The sequence below is a fragment of the Elephas maximus genome, chromosome 21 (genome assembly GCF_024166365.1).
Source record: "Elephas maximus indicus isolate mEleMax1 chromosome 21, mEleMax1 primary haplotype, whole genome shotgun sequence".
NCBI lineage: Eukaryota > Metazoa > Chordata > Mammalia > Proboscidea > Elephantidae > Elephas > Elephas maximus.
The window spans coordinates 33,004,055-33,019,244 of record NC_064839.1 but is presented as its reverse complement, the minus strand read 5'-3'; the positions used below and the strand labels follow the sequence as shown (position 1 = coordinate 33,019,244).

The 15,190-nt window shown below is 49.2% G+C and overlaps 2 protein-coding genes across 7 annotated transcripts in view; one reads left to right on the top strand and one right to left on the bottom strand.

Annotated features, from left to right (window-relative positions):
- The first annotated feature begins 1,072 nt into the window (after positions 1-1,072).
- TK2 (thymidine kinase 2) overlaps positions 1,073-15,190 on the top strand; it is a 24,501-nt gene continuing 10,383 nt past the window's right edge. For 2 of the 6 annotated variants that reach the window (XR_007514714.1, XM_049864715.1), the window contains exons 1-6: positions 1,103-1,290; positions 2,246-2,283; positions 5,603-5,677; positions 6,934-6,987; positions 10,309-10,398; positions 12,364-12,437. Coding sequence is in view for 5 of the 6 variants with exons in the window: in XM_049864715.1 (XP_049720672.1) it covers positions 1,164-1,290; positions 2,246-2,283; positions 5,603-5,677; positions 6,934-6,987; positions 10,309-10,398; positions 12,364-12,437 (458 nt within the window). In the remaining variant the exon portion in view is untranslated. Of the gene's footprint in view, positions 1,291-1,325; positions 1,475-2,245; positions 2,284-5,602; positions 5,678-6,933; positions 6,988-10,308; positions 10,399-12,363; positions 12,438-15,190 lie in introns of those variants that run through there. The other 4 variants (XM_049864717.1, XM_049864719.1, XM_049864718.1 and 1 more) reach the window with 4 other exon arrangements.
- Positions 12,842-15,190, bottom strand: part of LOC126065052 (spermatogenesis-associated protein 2-like protein) — a 20,960-nt gene continuing 18,611 nt past the window's right edge. The window contains exon 2 of the mRNA XM_049864713.1: positions 12,842-12,925. Within this exon, the coding sequence (XP_049720670.1) occupies positions 12,884-12,925 (42 nt within the window). The 3' untranslated portion in view covers positions 12,842-12,883. The remainder of the gene's footprint in view (positions 12,926-15,190) is intronic.

Here is a 15,190-nt window from a genome sequence, read left to right as displayed (position 1 = left end):
TACTGATGAAGATCAAAGACCACAGCCTTCAGTATGGACTACACTCAACATAAAGAAAGCAAAAATCCTCACAACTGGACCAATAAGCAACAAAATGATAAAGGGAGAATATATTGAAGTTATCAAGAATTCTATTTTCTTGGATCCACAGTCAGTGCCTGTGGAAGCAGCTGTCACAAAATCAAACGACAGATCGCACTGGACAAGCCTGCTGCAAAGGACCTTAATAAAGTGTTAAAGAGCAAAGATGTCACTTTGAGGACTGAGGTGTGCCTGACCAAGACATGGTATTTTCAGTAGCCTCGTATGTGTGGGAAAACTGGACCACGACCAAGGGAGATGGAAGACTTGATGCCTTTGAATTATGGCATTGGCGAAGAATATTGAATATACCATTGGACTGCTGGTAGGAGTAACAAATCTATCTTGGAAGAAGTACAGCCAGAGTAGTCTTTAGAAGGGAAGATGGCAAGACTTTGTCTCAAGTACTTTGGACATGTTATCAGGAGGGACCAGTCCATGGAGAAGGACATCATGCGTGGTAAAGTAGAGGCTCAGTGAAAAAGAGGAAGACACTCAAGGAGATGAACTGACATAGCAGCTACGATCATGGGGTCAAGCACAGCAAGATTGTGGGGATAGCACATGACTTTTTCAAGAGCAAGTTCACAGTCTCTTCTGACATCCATTTTTGTCTTTTCCTTCTATCCTATTTTTTAGTGACCTTTTGCTTTCTTCCTGTATAATGTCCTTGATGTCATCCCACAACTCGTCTGGTCTTCATCATTACTGTTCAGTGTGTCAAATTTATTCGTGTTTGGCTCTGTTGCACATAGTTACGCTATGAGTTGCAACCGGACTCGTGGCACCTAACATCAACAACGATAATTAATCAGTCACTGATAGGGTTAGCCGTCCATCCCCGAGTTTAGCCAAGTCAACAGTTCATTCTGCCAGCATTCCAGTGGTGAGATGTCCTATCTGCAAAACGCGAACGCCTCTGGACAATTACTTGCCCTTCCGGAGAGAGGGTGAAATGCGCCGGGGTCTCTTTAAGAGCCCGCGCGGACACCACGGCGGCGCGCAGAGGCGGCACCCGCGCAGGCATCGTTTGCCTAGACTTGCACAGGAAAGAAATCCGGCCCCCCGGATCCGCCCGGGCCATGCTGCTACGGCCGCTGTGGGGCTGGGCGGCCCGGGCAGTGCGCCGCGTGGCGCGGCGGAGCCCCGGGAGTCCCGCCCCGGGACCCGGACCTCGGGCGGGGGCACATGGCCGGGCCGGGCCTCCGGGTAACTCCTCTCTTTGTTTCCGCCTCCCTTGGCTCCCTATTGCGACCCCCGCGTTTTTGCTCTAGCCCGCCGGCCCGTCACTCCCCGCCTTTGGGCTCGCCGGAAGCCGACACTGCTCCCCCGGCCGCAGGGGGCGGGGACGGCCATTGGCCGGTACCCGGATGCAAGCCGGCCAGGCCGGGAGGTTGCTTCCCCTCGTCTCGCTCTGGGTTGGGGAGAGGGGCTCTGAAGGGCAGAAAGACCCTTCCCCACTTCCCGCGGGCGGGGGCTGCACTGAACACTGAGGCCCGGGGTCCAGTCGCCGACCCATTTCTGGTCCCATCTTTTTGGCTTTGGGGAAAATTGGGGGCCAGAAGCTGCGTCTAACCAATCCCCAGCAAATCCTGGCGCGAGCTAGTCAGTGTTGGGTAGTTTAGGTTCCTAGGGTCTGTCTCTTCTACCCCTCTCTAGGAGTGCGGACCCCGCCTCCTCCTTACCAGGATGGTGGCGACCATTCTAGCAAGTTATGGTGTTCCGAGGCTTCAGATTGTTCAGAGGCTTCTCCGAGCCAGCTGTAGGTGGGTGGGCGCAGATGCCAGAAACCTGGGTCCCCACGAAGTCCATGCCCGTGCCCAGTCTTACCCCGTGTGCCATTTCTAGAGGCCACACCGCGTTTTTATTTGCGGGACACACTTCTGTGGAGACTGTAAATGTAAAATATGTGGGAAATGAGAAATATACTAAGTGAAAAAAGCTGAGCACATTTGAGGCCCAGATAGGGCAGCAGGACGAAGGCAGGCGCATAGAGCAGTGGATAGTCTGCCGCCTTCCGTAGGTGCAGAGTCCCAGGTGGCTTGGAAAACATCTTTAGGCCAAGGAGCAAGCATAAAAATGACTATTTTATGGGTGTTTTTGCAAATTATGACAAAATAATTAGTTGTTTAAAACTAGGTTTAAGCATTGATTTCTTTTATAGGTAAAGACAGAGAAAATGAAAAAGAGAAAAAGTCAGTGGTAAGTCCCTCTTTTATGAGCACTTTCCAGTGTAGGATAATATTTCTTTGGTGGAAGGAGGGTCCGTTCATTCGTTGTACTGGAAATCAGATTTAAAAAATAAATTCCAAAGATAGGTTAAAAAGAAGCACAGGTCACTAACGTTTTCACATGAACAAAGGACCTGAACAGATATTTCTTAAGGGAATTTATTAATGGCTAAGGTGGTGTAGTGGTTAAATGCTATGGCTGCTAAACAAGAGGTCGGCAGTTCAGATCCACCAGGCACTCCTGGGAAACTATGGGGCAGTTCTGCTCTGTCCTGTAGGGTCGCTATGAGTCAGAATCGACTCGATGGCAGTAGGTTTGGTTTTTGGTTTTGGAATAAACCTGAAACGTATTCATTCTCCCTCTCAGTGAAAGGATGCTTTTGAAGCATGGAGATATAAAGGCTTTGGAGTTAGACACACCTGGGTTCCAATCCCAACTCTGCTATTACTAGAGGTAGACAAGCCCTTAACCTCTTAAAGCCTCAGTTTCCCCATCTGGATAAAGGGGAAAATAATACTTCATGTGGTTGTTACAAGGATCAGTGTTATAAAGTTTGCAAAACACAGGATATGCAGGAGCTAATACTAAATGCCAAATAAAATTAACAAAGATTTAGAACAAGATATACCCAATTCTGCTCTAATACATGAAGTTGCCATGAGTCAGAACTGATTCGACAGCAAGGGGTTTTTGGTTTGATACCCAGTATTGGGGCTCCTGGGTGGTGCAAACAGTTAAGCGTTTTGCTACTAACTTAAAGGTTGGCCATGTGAATCTACCCAGAGGGACCTCAGAAGAAAGTCCTGGCAATCTCCCTTCAAAAGGTCACAGCACTGAAAGCCCTGTGGAGCACAGTTCTAGTCTGCAACACATTTGGTCACCAAGAGTCAGAATCGACTCAATGGCAACTGGTTTTGTTTTAGTTTTTTATACCTGATGTTAGCAGGGTGTGCGTTAAGGCACACACTCATTCTGCTAACCCCAAACCAAACCAAACCCACTGCCGTTGAGTCGATTCCGACTTATAGCAACCCTATAGGACAGAGTAGAACTGCCCCATAGAGTTTCCAAGAAGCGCCTGGTGGATTCAAACTGCCGACCTCTTGGTTAGCAGCCGTAGCACTTAACCGCTACGCCACCAGGGTTTCCCATTCTACTAAAGGGGATGTGAGTTGGGCAACAGTTCTGGAGGGTGATTTGGTACCAAGCATCAGCATCAGAACCCATTTATCCTTTGACTGAGTAATTACACTTCTAGAAATCTATTGAAGGGAAGTAGTTGTAGGCAGTGACAAAGATTTTTGTTCAGGGATGTTCACCACCATAGTATTTATAGTATCAAAAAAAAAAAAGTTATCACCAAAACTAAACACACACACACACACACACACACACAAATCATCACTACATGATTTTGTAATAAAAAATTGGACAGAACTTAACATTCTGCAGTAGGGATTTCAGTTAGTCATGGTATCTCTTATATGATGGAATATTATTCAGCTGCTCAAAATCATGTTTTTGAAAAACACTTAATGACTTGGGAAAGTACTTACTGTGTAAGATGAAAAAAAAACACACACAAAAAAAAAAACAAGATAAAAATATGTGAAGCATAATCCGAAGAGGGGGGAAAAGTCTGTAGAATGATGTATAGATGGAGCTCTTTTTAAATATCTAGGAAGAGGAAAAGTTGTTTCCTTTGAAACATCAAAAACTCAAATTGAGTAGCCCCCAAGTGGGGTCCCTGTGCCTTTTGGACACCCCTTCCGGTCAGTTTGTAGTTTGGGGTTCTAACAGTAGCTGGGAGGAGCGTGGACTGGAGGGTGGCCTGGTATCTGTTGGAAGTGTCATTGTTGAGCCATCTGGGGTACTTTTAGGATGAAGGTGGGGGAAACCTTCACAGTAGCCTGAGTGAAGTGGGCGAGGTGAAACTGGCCCACTGTGACCCAGTGTCTTATGTAGGGCCTGACTGGGGTCATGAGAAGTGCCTGCCAGGCCTGGGTGTGATTTCTGACTGTCCCCTTCCAGGCCTGGCTCCTTGGCAAGTTATCTAAGTGACCTGCGTTGCTCTGGGTGCCTCCAGCCCGTGTGTAAAGGAACGGGCCACTGTGCCGTAGGACAGGCAGTTCTCTGTGTGTACTCAAGGGCCAGTTTGTCTTCTTACTGTGATGGAGCTGCCCCATAATCTGCTGGAGCCAAAACTACTTGGCCTGCGTCACCTGGCAGTGCCCAGCTGAGCAGAGCCTCATTAGAGTCCCCGGGCAGCAGGTTTGAGGCCCAGCCCATAGTCCAAATCCGAGGGCCTGGGTGCTACAGGATCCTCATGTCTAACAAACTCATCTGGAATTCTGAAGCAGGGAGTCTGGGTTACACATTGAGAAACACTGCAGACCAGTGGAATGCAGCCTTAGCTGCCTGTGAAATCACCTGGAGACTTTGACAGGTTGATGCCTATGCACCATCCTCAGAGATCGTGGGTTAATTAGTCTGGGCTGCGGCTAGATGAAGAGAGTTGTGAAACCTCCCAGGTGGTCTTGGATGCTTTCTTCCCCTACAATGAGGTATTTGTAGGAGAGGCTCCTTGGTTTTTGGTGGAGAAAGACCCCAGACTGCAGTTTGTGGCCCCTCCTACCCACCAGATAGGGTCATTATGAGCAGATTGTAAGCTTGAGCTGTCCTCCTGCTTTAGTCCTTCCTGTTAGTGCATTGTTCTCTTCTGTCAGGAATGTAAGGACCCACTTCTCAGGTTCTGGAGGGATTAAATGCAATCATGGTGCATGTCACCTGTCCTAGGGCCAGGCCTACAAGGTGCTCAAGTCCTGGCTTTTCTTTTTCTCCCCTTTCCTAATATCTTCTAATCAATGACCGAGTGCTTCATTCTGCACAAAGCAGTGAGTTAAGCACCGGATAACATACATGCTTCCCGACCTCAGAGACCTCAGTTCTGGTTGTGGGGGCAAGACACTTAGGTCTGGTGAGTCGAGCTAGGGAAGGGCAGGCCTAGGGTGGGTGGGCAAGCCATGCATGCTCTAGGAGGGCCTGGTCTCATGGGGAGTCGTCTGGTGACCACCAGTGGGGGCCTTGAGCCTGCCGCTGAGGGGGGATCTGTTTGTTTATTATTAACAGTGGGATACGGGGGTTTCCTGAGAATGGTTTTTGGTTTATACATTGAAGTCTTGGGCTGAAACAGTTATTCTGTTCACACGAGCCCTTCCCAAGACATCATTCCCTGATGTTCCCCTGGGCTTGTGATTTCTGCTTCTAACATATGTTTGTCTTTTGCCAGATCTGTGTCGAGGGCAATATTGCAAGTGGGAAGTCCACGTGCCTGGAGTTCTTCTCCAGCACCACAGACCTAGAGGTACGGCCTCCCCACTGGGTTCCAAGGAGCCTGAAAAACCTTGGAGTGATTTAGAGCGGGCGTAGGCCAGGCCTGTCCAATAGAAATAAAAGGTGAACTGGGCCCAGGGAGCAAGGTTGCCTGTGACCCAGCCTCTGATGGGTCTGAGTGGAGTAGTGGATGTTTCATCAGGGGATAGGAACTGAATGCTGAGAGACCCAGAAGAAGGAGGCAGTTGGGACAGGCAGAGAATGATGTACAGATGAGGGGTATTTGAACTGGATTTTGAAGGCTGTGTAGGTGTTTTCCATATAGTGTGAAAGTTGGTGTGAAGTAGGGTAGGCTGGGCATGCTGGGCAGAAGGAACAGCATGAGCCAAATCACAGAGGAGTGGAGAGTGTGTGTATAGGGGGGCACTCCTCGGGGTCCCATTCAGTTGCTTTTCTTTGGGCTCTTGTGTCCTATGGCCCTGCTAATGTTTATTCTGAAGGTTCGCAGATGGATCCTGGTACTCTCAAAATCTTGGCCTCAGAACACCACTTAAATTCTTCCCAGCATATGACCTTACACTCAGAAAGGCTCTTGCACAGCCAGGGATCAGGGGAGGTGAAAGCCCTGCCCCGCCCACAGACAGAGACTTTAAATGCTGCAGAGAGGGCCTGATCTGTGTCTCAGGAGACACAAGGTGGTGAAGTTGGCAGTCATCTGAAAGTTCAGATGGGACCAGAGGGAGAGAATGGCTTCCAGGCCAGGAAGACAGGGAGGCTACTAAAGAAACATAGGCTTTTAGCTGCCAGTGTGTCCAATGCAAAGACTAGAGGGAAGAAATCAAGGCACAGCCATCTGTTGAGGTTGTGGCAGAGCTCCCAGCAGGAGACCTGGGCACGAAGCCTGGGTCTGTCTGGCTTCCCTCTTGGCTCCTCCCACCTTTCTGCCCAGCTCGACATGGTGAGCAGTATGGGCTGGAGGCTGGGAAAAGGTCTAGAGAGGACCAGTCTGGCCTTGGGGGAGCTCCCAGGGCAGCTGGAGAGGTGGGATGCATATATGCCTGCCTACAGAGGTAGATAGAATGTCCTCAGCATTTCTGGAAGTTGCATGAGGAAGTCATGTCTAGACGGGGTTGTGGCCCTCCAGATGGGTCTGCTCAGCCAGTTTGGCCCTCTCTGGGTACCCGAATCTTGATTGATTCTCTGTCTCTCTCTCTCTCAACACTTGCATACTTTCACAGAGTTCAGACCTGAGGGAGAACAGCTCCCTGACATTTTCTTTCCTTCCAGGTGTTGACGGAGCCTGTGCCCAAGTGGAGAAATGTCCGTGGCCATAATCCTCTGGTGAGCAGGTTGCTCTAGCATGAGCCACCAAGTCCCCCCCGAACAGCTGAACAGCTGGGAAAGGTGGTGCTGATGCCTGAGTCTGAGCCTGATCTGCCATCCTGCCTGGGCATATTCCCCCCTCTTAGCTGTGTCAGAGGAGGAGGGAGGGGACAAGTGGAAAATGGCGGCATGTTGGTGTTCTGAGGTCAAAGATCTGAGGTGGGGTGGGAGGACCTCTCGTCTGCTCTCTCAAGTGGCCAACCTCGGCGGCCCATCTTCCTCTTCTCATTCCACCACCACCCTCTCCTAAAAGAAGCCTACCAGAACCCAGGCCTGGTCCCCCAGGACCTATCTCCAAGTAACCAGGGTCCATGGCAAACCCCTGATTTGAGTTGTACTTGGCACGTCCAAGGACAGGGATGCCCCCCTGCTCACCCTGAAGCTACCTGTCTGCTTTCCCAAGGGTGGACTTAACAAGCAGGGGCTGCACCGTGCCTGTCCCCCTCCTCAATCCTGGTTCCAAAGGCTCTGGGTGCTGGAGAGATCTGGATGCTAAAAGAGGGAGCATAAGAAAGGATGTAGGTTCTGGGCCCCTGCCCCATGACACAGGTACTATTAGTCTCATTTTTCAGGTGAGGAAATTGCAGCTCAGGTAAGTTGCCCAAGGTCACACATCTGGTAAATGACAGATCTAGATTTGAACCTTAGACTCTGAAGCCTGTGCCACACCACCCCCATCTCACACCCCCCTGCCCCTATTTCTAGCAATACGGTTGGTATTTCCTTGTGTGGTTGATTAGACCCTTAGTTCTATTAGGGGCAGGGACTGTGTATGTCTGTTTTTGTTTGCCATTATATGGTAGAACAGTGTGTTGCCTAGCACATAGTAGATGTTGCTTCATTCATTCATTCAGTGAATGTTTATTACACGTGCCAGACACCATTCTAGATGCTGGGAACGCAGCAGTGAGCATCACAAAGCCCCTGCTCTCCTGGCTCCAACAGTCCAGTGTAGGGAGGCAGCAGACATGTATAATACATCAGGTGGTGATAAAGAGCTATGGGGACAGCTAAGGCAGGGAAAAAGATGTTACGTGAGACAAAACCTCTGACTCTTTCTTTGAACAACGAATCCACGGGGTCTTAAAATCAATTTTACCTCTCTGCCTGTGGAAGAAGAATGGAATACCAGTCATCCTCTCTGGGTGCAACAAAGAAGCCTCAGACACATATTCTGCAGAAAACAGGGCAAGGCCAGGGCTGGGTTATTAAGTAAGACAGCTAGAGTTGCAGACGTTAGGGGTTTTAGGTGACGTTTCCCAGGACAGAGTCAAGGTCTCAGAAGTCCTAATATCCTTGTAATGAGAGTTTTATGATAAAAAATACATCAGAATTAGACAGCTTTACACATGTTTTCCCTCTGCACAGAAGAGCAAGATTAGTACTTCTGTGTATAGTCTCACGTGATCACTTGATCTGAATTGGTTTTCTGATGCAGAGAGGGGTCTGCGTCTGCAGCTGTGGGCAGGAGGGAGCGCTTCTAACCTTCCTGAGATGGTCTTTCACCTGTCGGTAGGAAGGTTTGCACTGTTCAATGCAGAGCCTCAGAGCTCCATGAGTTAGCCTAAGAGAAAAAAAAATATGGAAAGGAAAAGAACAGAATAAGATTATGAGCAAGGGGAATAAGGGGCATGAAGTGATTTGGATCTGATGTCTATGGGAGATGGGGTGGGGACTTCTAGATAGGATAGCCAGGGAAAGTGGCCCTGATGAGTGACATTTGGGCAGAGACCTAAACAAAGTGAAGGTGTGAGCAGTGCAGGTATCTGGAGGCAGAGCGTCCAGACAGAAGGAACAGCAAATGCAAAGGCCTTGAGGTAGACTTGTGCTCAGTGTGTTTGGGGAACACAAAGGAGGCTCGTGTTGTGTGCTTGGAGGCTGACTGAGCTGGAGGGAGAATGGTAGGAGACAGAGAAGACAGAAGGGATTCTTTAGGGCCCTGTGGGCTGTGGTGAGGGCTTTGGATTTCATTCTGAATGCAGTGGGGAGTCCCTGGAAGGTTCTGAGCGGGGTAATGATTGAGGTTGACCAGGCTCACTTTGGCTGCTCGACAGGGAAAAGACTGCAGGGGCTCAGTGAGCATTTACTGAATGAACGTTCCCAGGGACTTTACATCAGCTCCTGTTATAGCTGTTGCTGGGCTGTTGTATGATTGCTCTGGTGCCTGTCTTCTGTCTGTCCAGTTCTGAGGGCTCTGCAGTCTTCTTGTATTCATTTCTGACCCCAGCCTCGTTCCTGGGTTTCACACGTTTGCATTTTTTTTTTAATTAACTTTTATTAAGCTTCAAGTGAACATTTACAATTCCAATCAGTCTGTCACATGTAAGTTTACATACATCTTACTCCCTTCTCCCACTTGCTCTCCCCCTATTGAGTCAGCCCTTTCAGTCTCTTGTTTCGTGCCAATTTTGCCATCTTCCCTCTCTATCTTCCCATCCCCCCTCCAGTCAAGAGTTGCCAACACACTCTCCCGTGTCCACCTGATTTAATTAGCTCACTCTTCATCAGCATCTCTCTCCCCCCCGCTGACCAGTCCCTTTCATGTCTGATGAGTTGTCTTCGGGGATGGTTCCTGTCCTGTGCCAACAGAAGGTCTGGGGAGCATTGCCGCCGGGATTCCTCTAGTCGCAGTCAGACCATTAAGTATGGTCTTTTTATGAGAATTTGGGGTCTGTATCCCACTGATCTCCTGCTCCCTCAGGAGTTCTGTCTTGTGCTCCCTGACAGGGCAGTCATCGATTGTGGCCGGGCACCAACTAGTTCTTCTGGTCTCAGGATGATGTAGGTCTCTGGTTCATGTGGCCCTTTCGGTCTCTTGGTTTCTTAGTTGTTGTGTGACCTTGGTGTTCTTCATTTTCCTTTGCTCCAGGTGGGTTGAGACCAATTGATGTATCTTAGATGGCGGCTTGTTAGCATTTAGGACCCCAGACGCCACATTTCAAAGTGGGATGCAGAATGTTTTCATAATAGAATTATTTTGCCAATTGACTTAGAAGTCCCCTCAAACCATGTTACACGTTTGCATTTTTAATGAGTTCCCAGGAAGTTACATAAGAATCACCTGGGGGTCGTGTTAAAATGCAGATCCTGATTCAGTATATCTGGGGTGCAAATAAATTCCAGCAGGGAGCCTGTTAGAAATGGAAATTCTCAGCAGGGGTTCCAACCACAGTGAACCAGTTCAAAGCCCTGATTTCGTGAGATGGCTGTCAGTGACCAAACAGACCAGGGTCCTGCAGATGCCACTTTGAGGTAAAGGGCTGCGTTCTCCTTCTGCAGGGTCTGATGTACTGTGACCCCTGTCGATGGGGCCTCACACTGCAGACGTATGTGCAGCTCACCATGCTGGACCAGCACACTCGTCCTCAGGTATGTTCTGGATGCTCAGTTTCAACCTTCTTTAAAAAATTTTTTTGTCAAGTCAGGTGTGTGATTGTAAGGAAGGGAAACCTATGTCACAAGGAAGCTCAGCTGGGCCTTCAGTGGGCACAGCCTTCTGTGTCTCTGGGGCCAAGGTCTCCTGTCCCTGTGGCTGTCTGAGGACCAGCCTCCATTCCCCTGCCAACCTCAGCTAGCCAAGTGGTTGCTGTGCTACTGCCCTGAGCCCAAGCCTTCATGACCCTGCCACTCCTGGGCTCAATGCCATTTGACTCAGTTCTCCTCAAAGTGCAGCAGCACCTGGGAATTTGTTCAAAATGCAAAGTCTCTGGCCCCACCCTAGACCTGCTGAATCAGAAATTCTGGGGACACGGCCCAGCAACCTTGTTCATCAAGACCTGCAGGTGAATTTGATACATGGGGAAATTTGAGAACACTGACCTAACTAAGCTCACAGGGTCTGCCTCTTAGTGCACATTCTTCAGAGGCAGAATCTGATTGGCTCAGTTTGGGTCAGGTGTCCCGCCCTGAACCAGTCAGGTGTAGGGGCGGGATAATAGGGCACAAACAGGGCTGCTTAGGCCCATTCCGCCAGTAGGGACGTGAATAGGGGCAGGGTCTCTTAGAAGAAAGGGCGGCTGAGGAGATTCTGATTGGCACCTGTGGTTCAAAATTGTAAGCACAACCTAAGAGACTGGCTTTGGAGGCTCCATGAAGGAGATGGGTTATCCCTGTAACCAGTTACGTTGGCACAGCCATCGGGCCTGGGCACTTGCAACTATAGTTATAGGCCTTCTACAAATCTGTGTCTTTAAAAATGTCAAGATGTAAGCTGAACCTTTTTGATGAATATAAACTTCTACCTCACCACATCTGTCTAAAAGGTACAGATGAGAGGATCTGAAGTTGACTCTTTTCCCTCTTGCCTACCCTGCTTTTCCAGAGTGGCCCTCAGTTACAAACCTAAATTACGCCTAATATATCCACAAGGCTAATTAAGATGGGGCATAAGTGTGTCCTTCCATGAGGGAGGGAGAGAGAAAGAGATGGACAGACTGAGAAAGATGAGCAGAAAGACAGAGATGGATGATTGGGGAGCTGGCACAAGAGTCGTAAGTGAAGAGAAGGTGGAAAAATGGAAAGGAAGATGGATGGACAGAGGACAGGTGGACAAGCAGGGAGAGCTCTGGTTTGCTGGCCCAGGTCCCATGGGTGGGTGCCCTGGGCTGCTGAGTGGGGAGGCAGTGCTAACTCACTTGGTATCAAGAACGAGGGCCTCTCCTGGTTCCCAGAGGTACACTGTGGACAAAGAGAAAGGTCGTTGGTGGAGGGTGGAACACCCTGGTGGAGAGGGGCATGGCCAGCATCTTCTTCCTCCTGGACACAGTTCTTCCCAACTTAGAAAGGGCTGCAGTGATCTCTGCACAGGCCCTGTGGGGAGGCAGCTAAGTTGAAGGCCTCTTGTGGGCCAGACCCTCAGGCACCAGTGGCAGAGCCCCCAGAACCTCACCTGTATCCCCCAACTCCCATGGAGCTCTAGCTCAGGCATACAGATCCCTCCACTTACACAGATTCACCATATGGATATAGGTCTGGAATAATCACCACACTTTGCCTCTGGGCAGCACTTCGCAGTTTTTCCAGCACTTTCTCAAATTCACATTCCAGTTGAGGCTCACCTCTCCTGTGAAGGAACCTGCTGTGGAGCCCTCAGCTGGGCACTGCTGTGCTGCCTACTGATGTCCAGGGCATGGCAAGGGCCCAGGTCAGAGGGAGGAACACAGCTGAGCTTCAGGTCACACCTGGGTTCTCCTCTGGTGACTGCCTCCCCCTCCCTGCGGCCTCTGAGTTCTCATACTCAGCAAAGACCTTAGACAGGGGAGTAACAGACCCTTCTCAATGCTTCCTGACCTCTTCTTTGCCTGAGTTAGTGAATCACTTTTTGCTTTCCTTTAGACGTCACCTGTACGGTTGATGGAGAGGTCGATTCACAGCGCAAGATACGTTTTTGTAGAAAACCTGTATAGAAGGTACCGAAGTTTGCACAATTTAATAATTTATTAAGCCATAAATATTTAGAAGTAAAATTGGAACTCGTTTATTCAATGGACAGATGTTGAGTAACTACCATGTTGTATCACTTATTTATGGCCTCAGTAATGCTGTGTAACAAACCATCAGGAAACCTCGGTGGCAAACAGCTGTCTGTTCATGCCCATGCAGCTAGGTGGTTGGCCAGGCAGCTGCTGACCTTGGCTGGGCTCAGTCGTAGGTCTGGGGGCTGGCAGGTCTGGATGGCCTCGGCAGGGGTGACTGGAGTGGCTCCTCTTCCTTCCTCTTGCCTTCATCCTCCTCCTGGAACCAGCCAGCTAGCCTGGACTTTCCCTTCTTACGGTGGCGGGAGAGGCAAAAGTGCTTCGGGAAATGCATGGGCACCCTTTCAGGCCTCTGCTTCACGTTGCTAGCATCCCGTTGGTCAAAGCAGGCCACATGGCCTGAGCATCAGTGGTGGGAGGGTCTGTAAGTTACATGGCGCAGGGTGAGGTGAGGGTACAGAAAGGGTGAAGAATTGGGGTGACTAGAGCGACCATTCTGTCACAGTGTGTATAATGGTGTGGTTTTGACCCAAAACTGCCTCTGCCTTCATGGGAAGACTGTCGTATATATAGAGTTGCAGGACTCTGGTGGCCTATCAGTACTGAGGCCTCAGAGGCGTGGGGCCCTCCATTTCTATGCTAGGTTGGCCGCTGATTTTCAGGGGTTTTGGGGGAAGCCGGTTGCAGGTTGGGTCTGAAGTTACTGCTTCTTGGACACCTCTCCCTTCCTGGTAGCCTGTGCCTGGTCCCCCCCCACCCCCATATTACTACCTCTTCCTGCTTTGAGCTTCAGGGTGCTGCTGACAGTGCCTCACAGAGCTGGTCCTCATAGCAGCATAGGACACTCCTCTTCCACTCTCCACCTGCTGGCTCCTCTCCTCTGCAGCTGTCTCAAATGTCACCTCTTCTCCCGACCCTCCTTGACTACCCTGTCTATTTGGGTTGAGTGCCCTTGTTATTCTTTTTTTTTCTCTGTAATTTTTTTATTTTGTTGTAGAGAATATACATAGCAAAACAACACCAATTGAACAGTTTCTACATATACAATTCAGGGACGTTGATTAGATTCTTCACATTGTGCAACCATCCTCACCCTCCTAAGTTGTTCATTCCCCGTTAATATAAACTCAGTGCTCCTAAGGTTTCTATCTAATCTTTCGAGTTGCTGTTGTTGATTTGATCCCATATAGATAGTTCTTAAAAGAGTATTATGCTCAAGGCAGACATTTTTTACTAGTTAAGCTAAACTATTGTTTGGTTTTAAGAAGACTTTGGGGGATATTTTTGGTTTAGAGTTTAAAGATTTTCTCAGGGCAATAGTTTCAGGGGTTCACCCAGCCTCCATGGCTCCAGGAAGTCTGGAGTCTGTGAGAATTTGAAATTCTGTTCTGCATTTCCCCTCTTTTGATCAGGATTCTTCTATGGCATCTTTGATCAAAATGTTCAGTAATGGTAGCCAGGTACCATCCAGTTCTTCTGGTCTCATGCCCCTTATTATTCTTAATTACTGCTTTCAGTTGAATTTCTTTGTATTTAAGACAACTTCTAGTTACACTGAACCATAAGAAATTGTTGTATGTGACCAATTTCGACCTAAAAAACAACAGTTTCATGTGGTTCAACTTAATGAATGTTCATTTGTTTAACTGTCTATTACTCGTTCCCCACCTGGCCCATAGGCTCCTGGAGGGCAGGGATGGCGTCTGGGTTACTTGCCTAGCTCGGACAGGCCAAGAGTGGGCTGCTGGTGGGTAGGTACTTGTTAACTATTGTTGGGCAGTGGGACCTGCAGCTGGCCTTTGACTCCAGCCCCTGCTGTTTCATACCCTTCCTTTCATGGGACACTAAAAAGGCTTTTCCCGCGGGTCCTGATCCTGCCATGGATGGTGCCCTGGAGCTTGTGTAGCCCCAGAAACGAGACCCTCTGCCCCAAATCTATTCTGTGCATTATACCCAATGCTGTGGAGTTAGGACAGGCAGCAAGAGCAAGTCCTGACTGTAGCTCTGTCCTCTGACATTTCTCATGGGCTCTGGTTGCCCTTCCAGCAGGTAGCATTTCTGTTGCTGGGCCCCATCTTCACCCATCTGCCTGCGTTTCTGGGGGGACATGAGGCGTCCACTGCTAGCTCTAGCTGACCCTTTGCTCTCCTGTGTTCTCTCTGCCAGAGGGAGGACAGGCAGGAAAAAGGAGAGCAACCAAACGGGAGCCCCTTGTTGTTGATTCAAGCCTGACGGGCAGATTCTGGGCAGTGGGATGGGATTTCCTGTGAACTGCATGTAGCTGGATTATTTGTCTTCTAGTCAGAGTCAGCTTGTCAGCTTCTTTGCCACACTTGGTGGCTGTTTTTGAAGAAGGTAACTTGGAATGATCAGAGGTCCGGGGAGAGAGTGAGGCATGGAGTTAGGTGGACTTGGATTCTATCCTGGTTCTGATATTTGTTCTCTGTTGAGTGTGACCAAATTTCTAACCTCTCTGAGCCCATTTCTCATCTCTAGTTCTCATAGTCCTTCTCTGGATAGCCTATAGACAGTTGTCTAGCTTAGGTCTTGTGACCCTTATATGGGCCCTTGCCTACCTTGGTCTTCATGAAATTTGTCAGCTCTCCACCGACCCTCCCCCCGCCCCGCATACATATACCACCTATCTGCTGCCCAACCCCATTGAAGTTTCCCAGGAGCCATTTGTC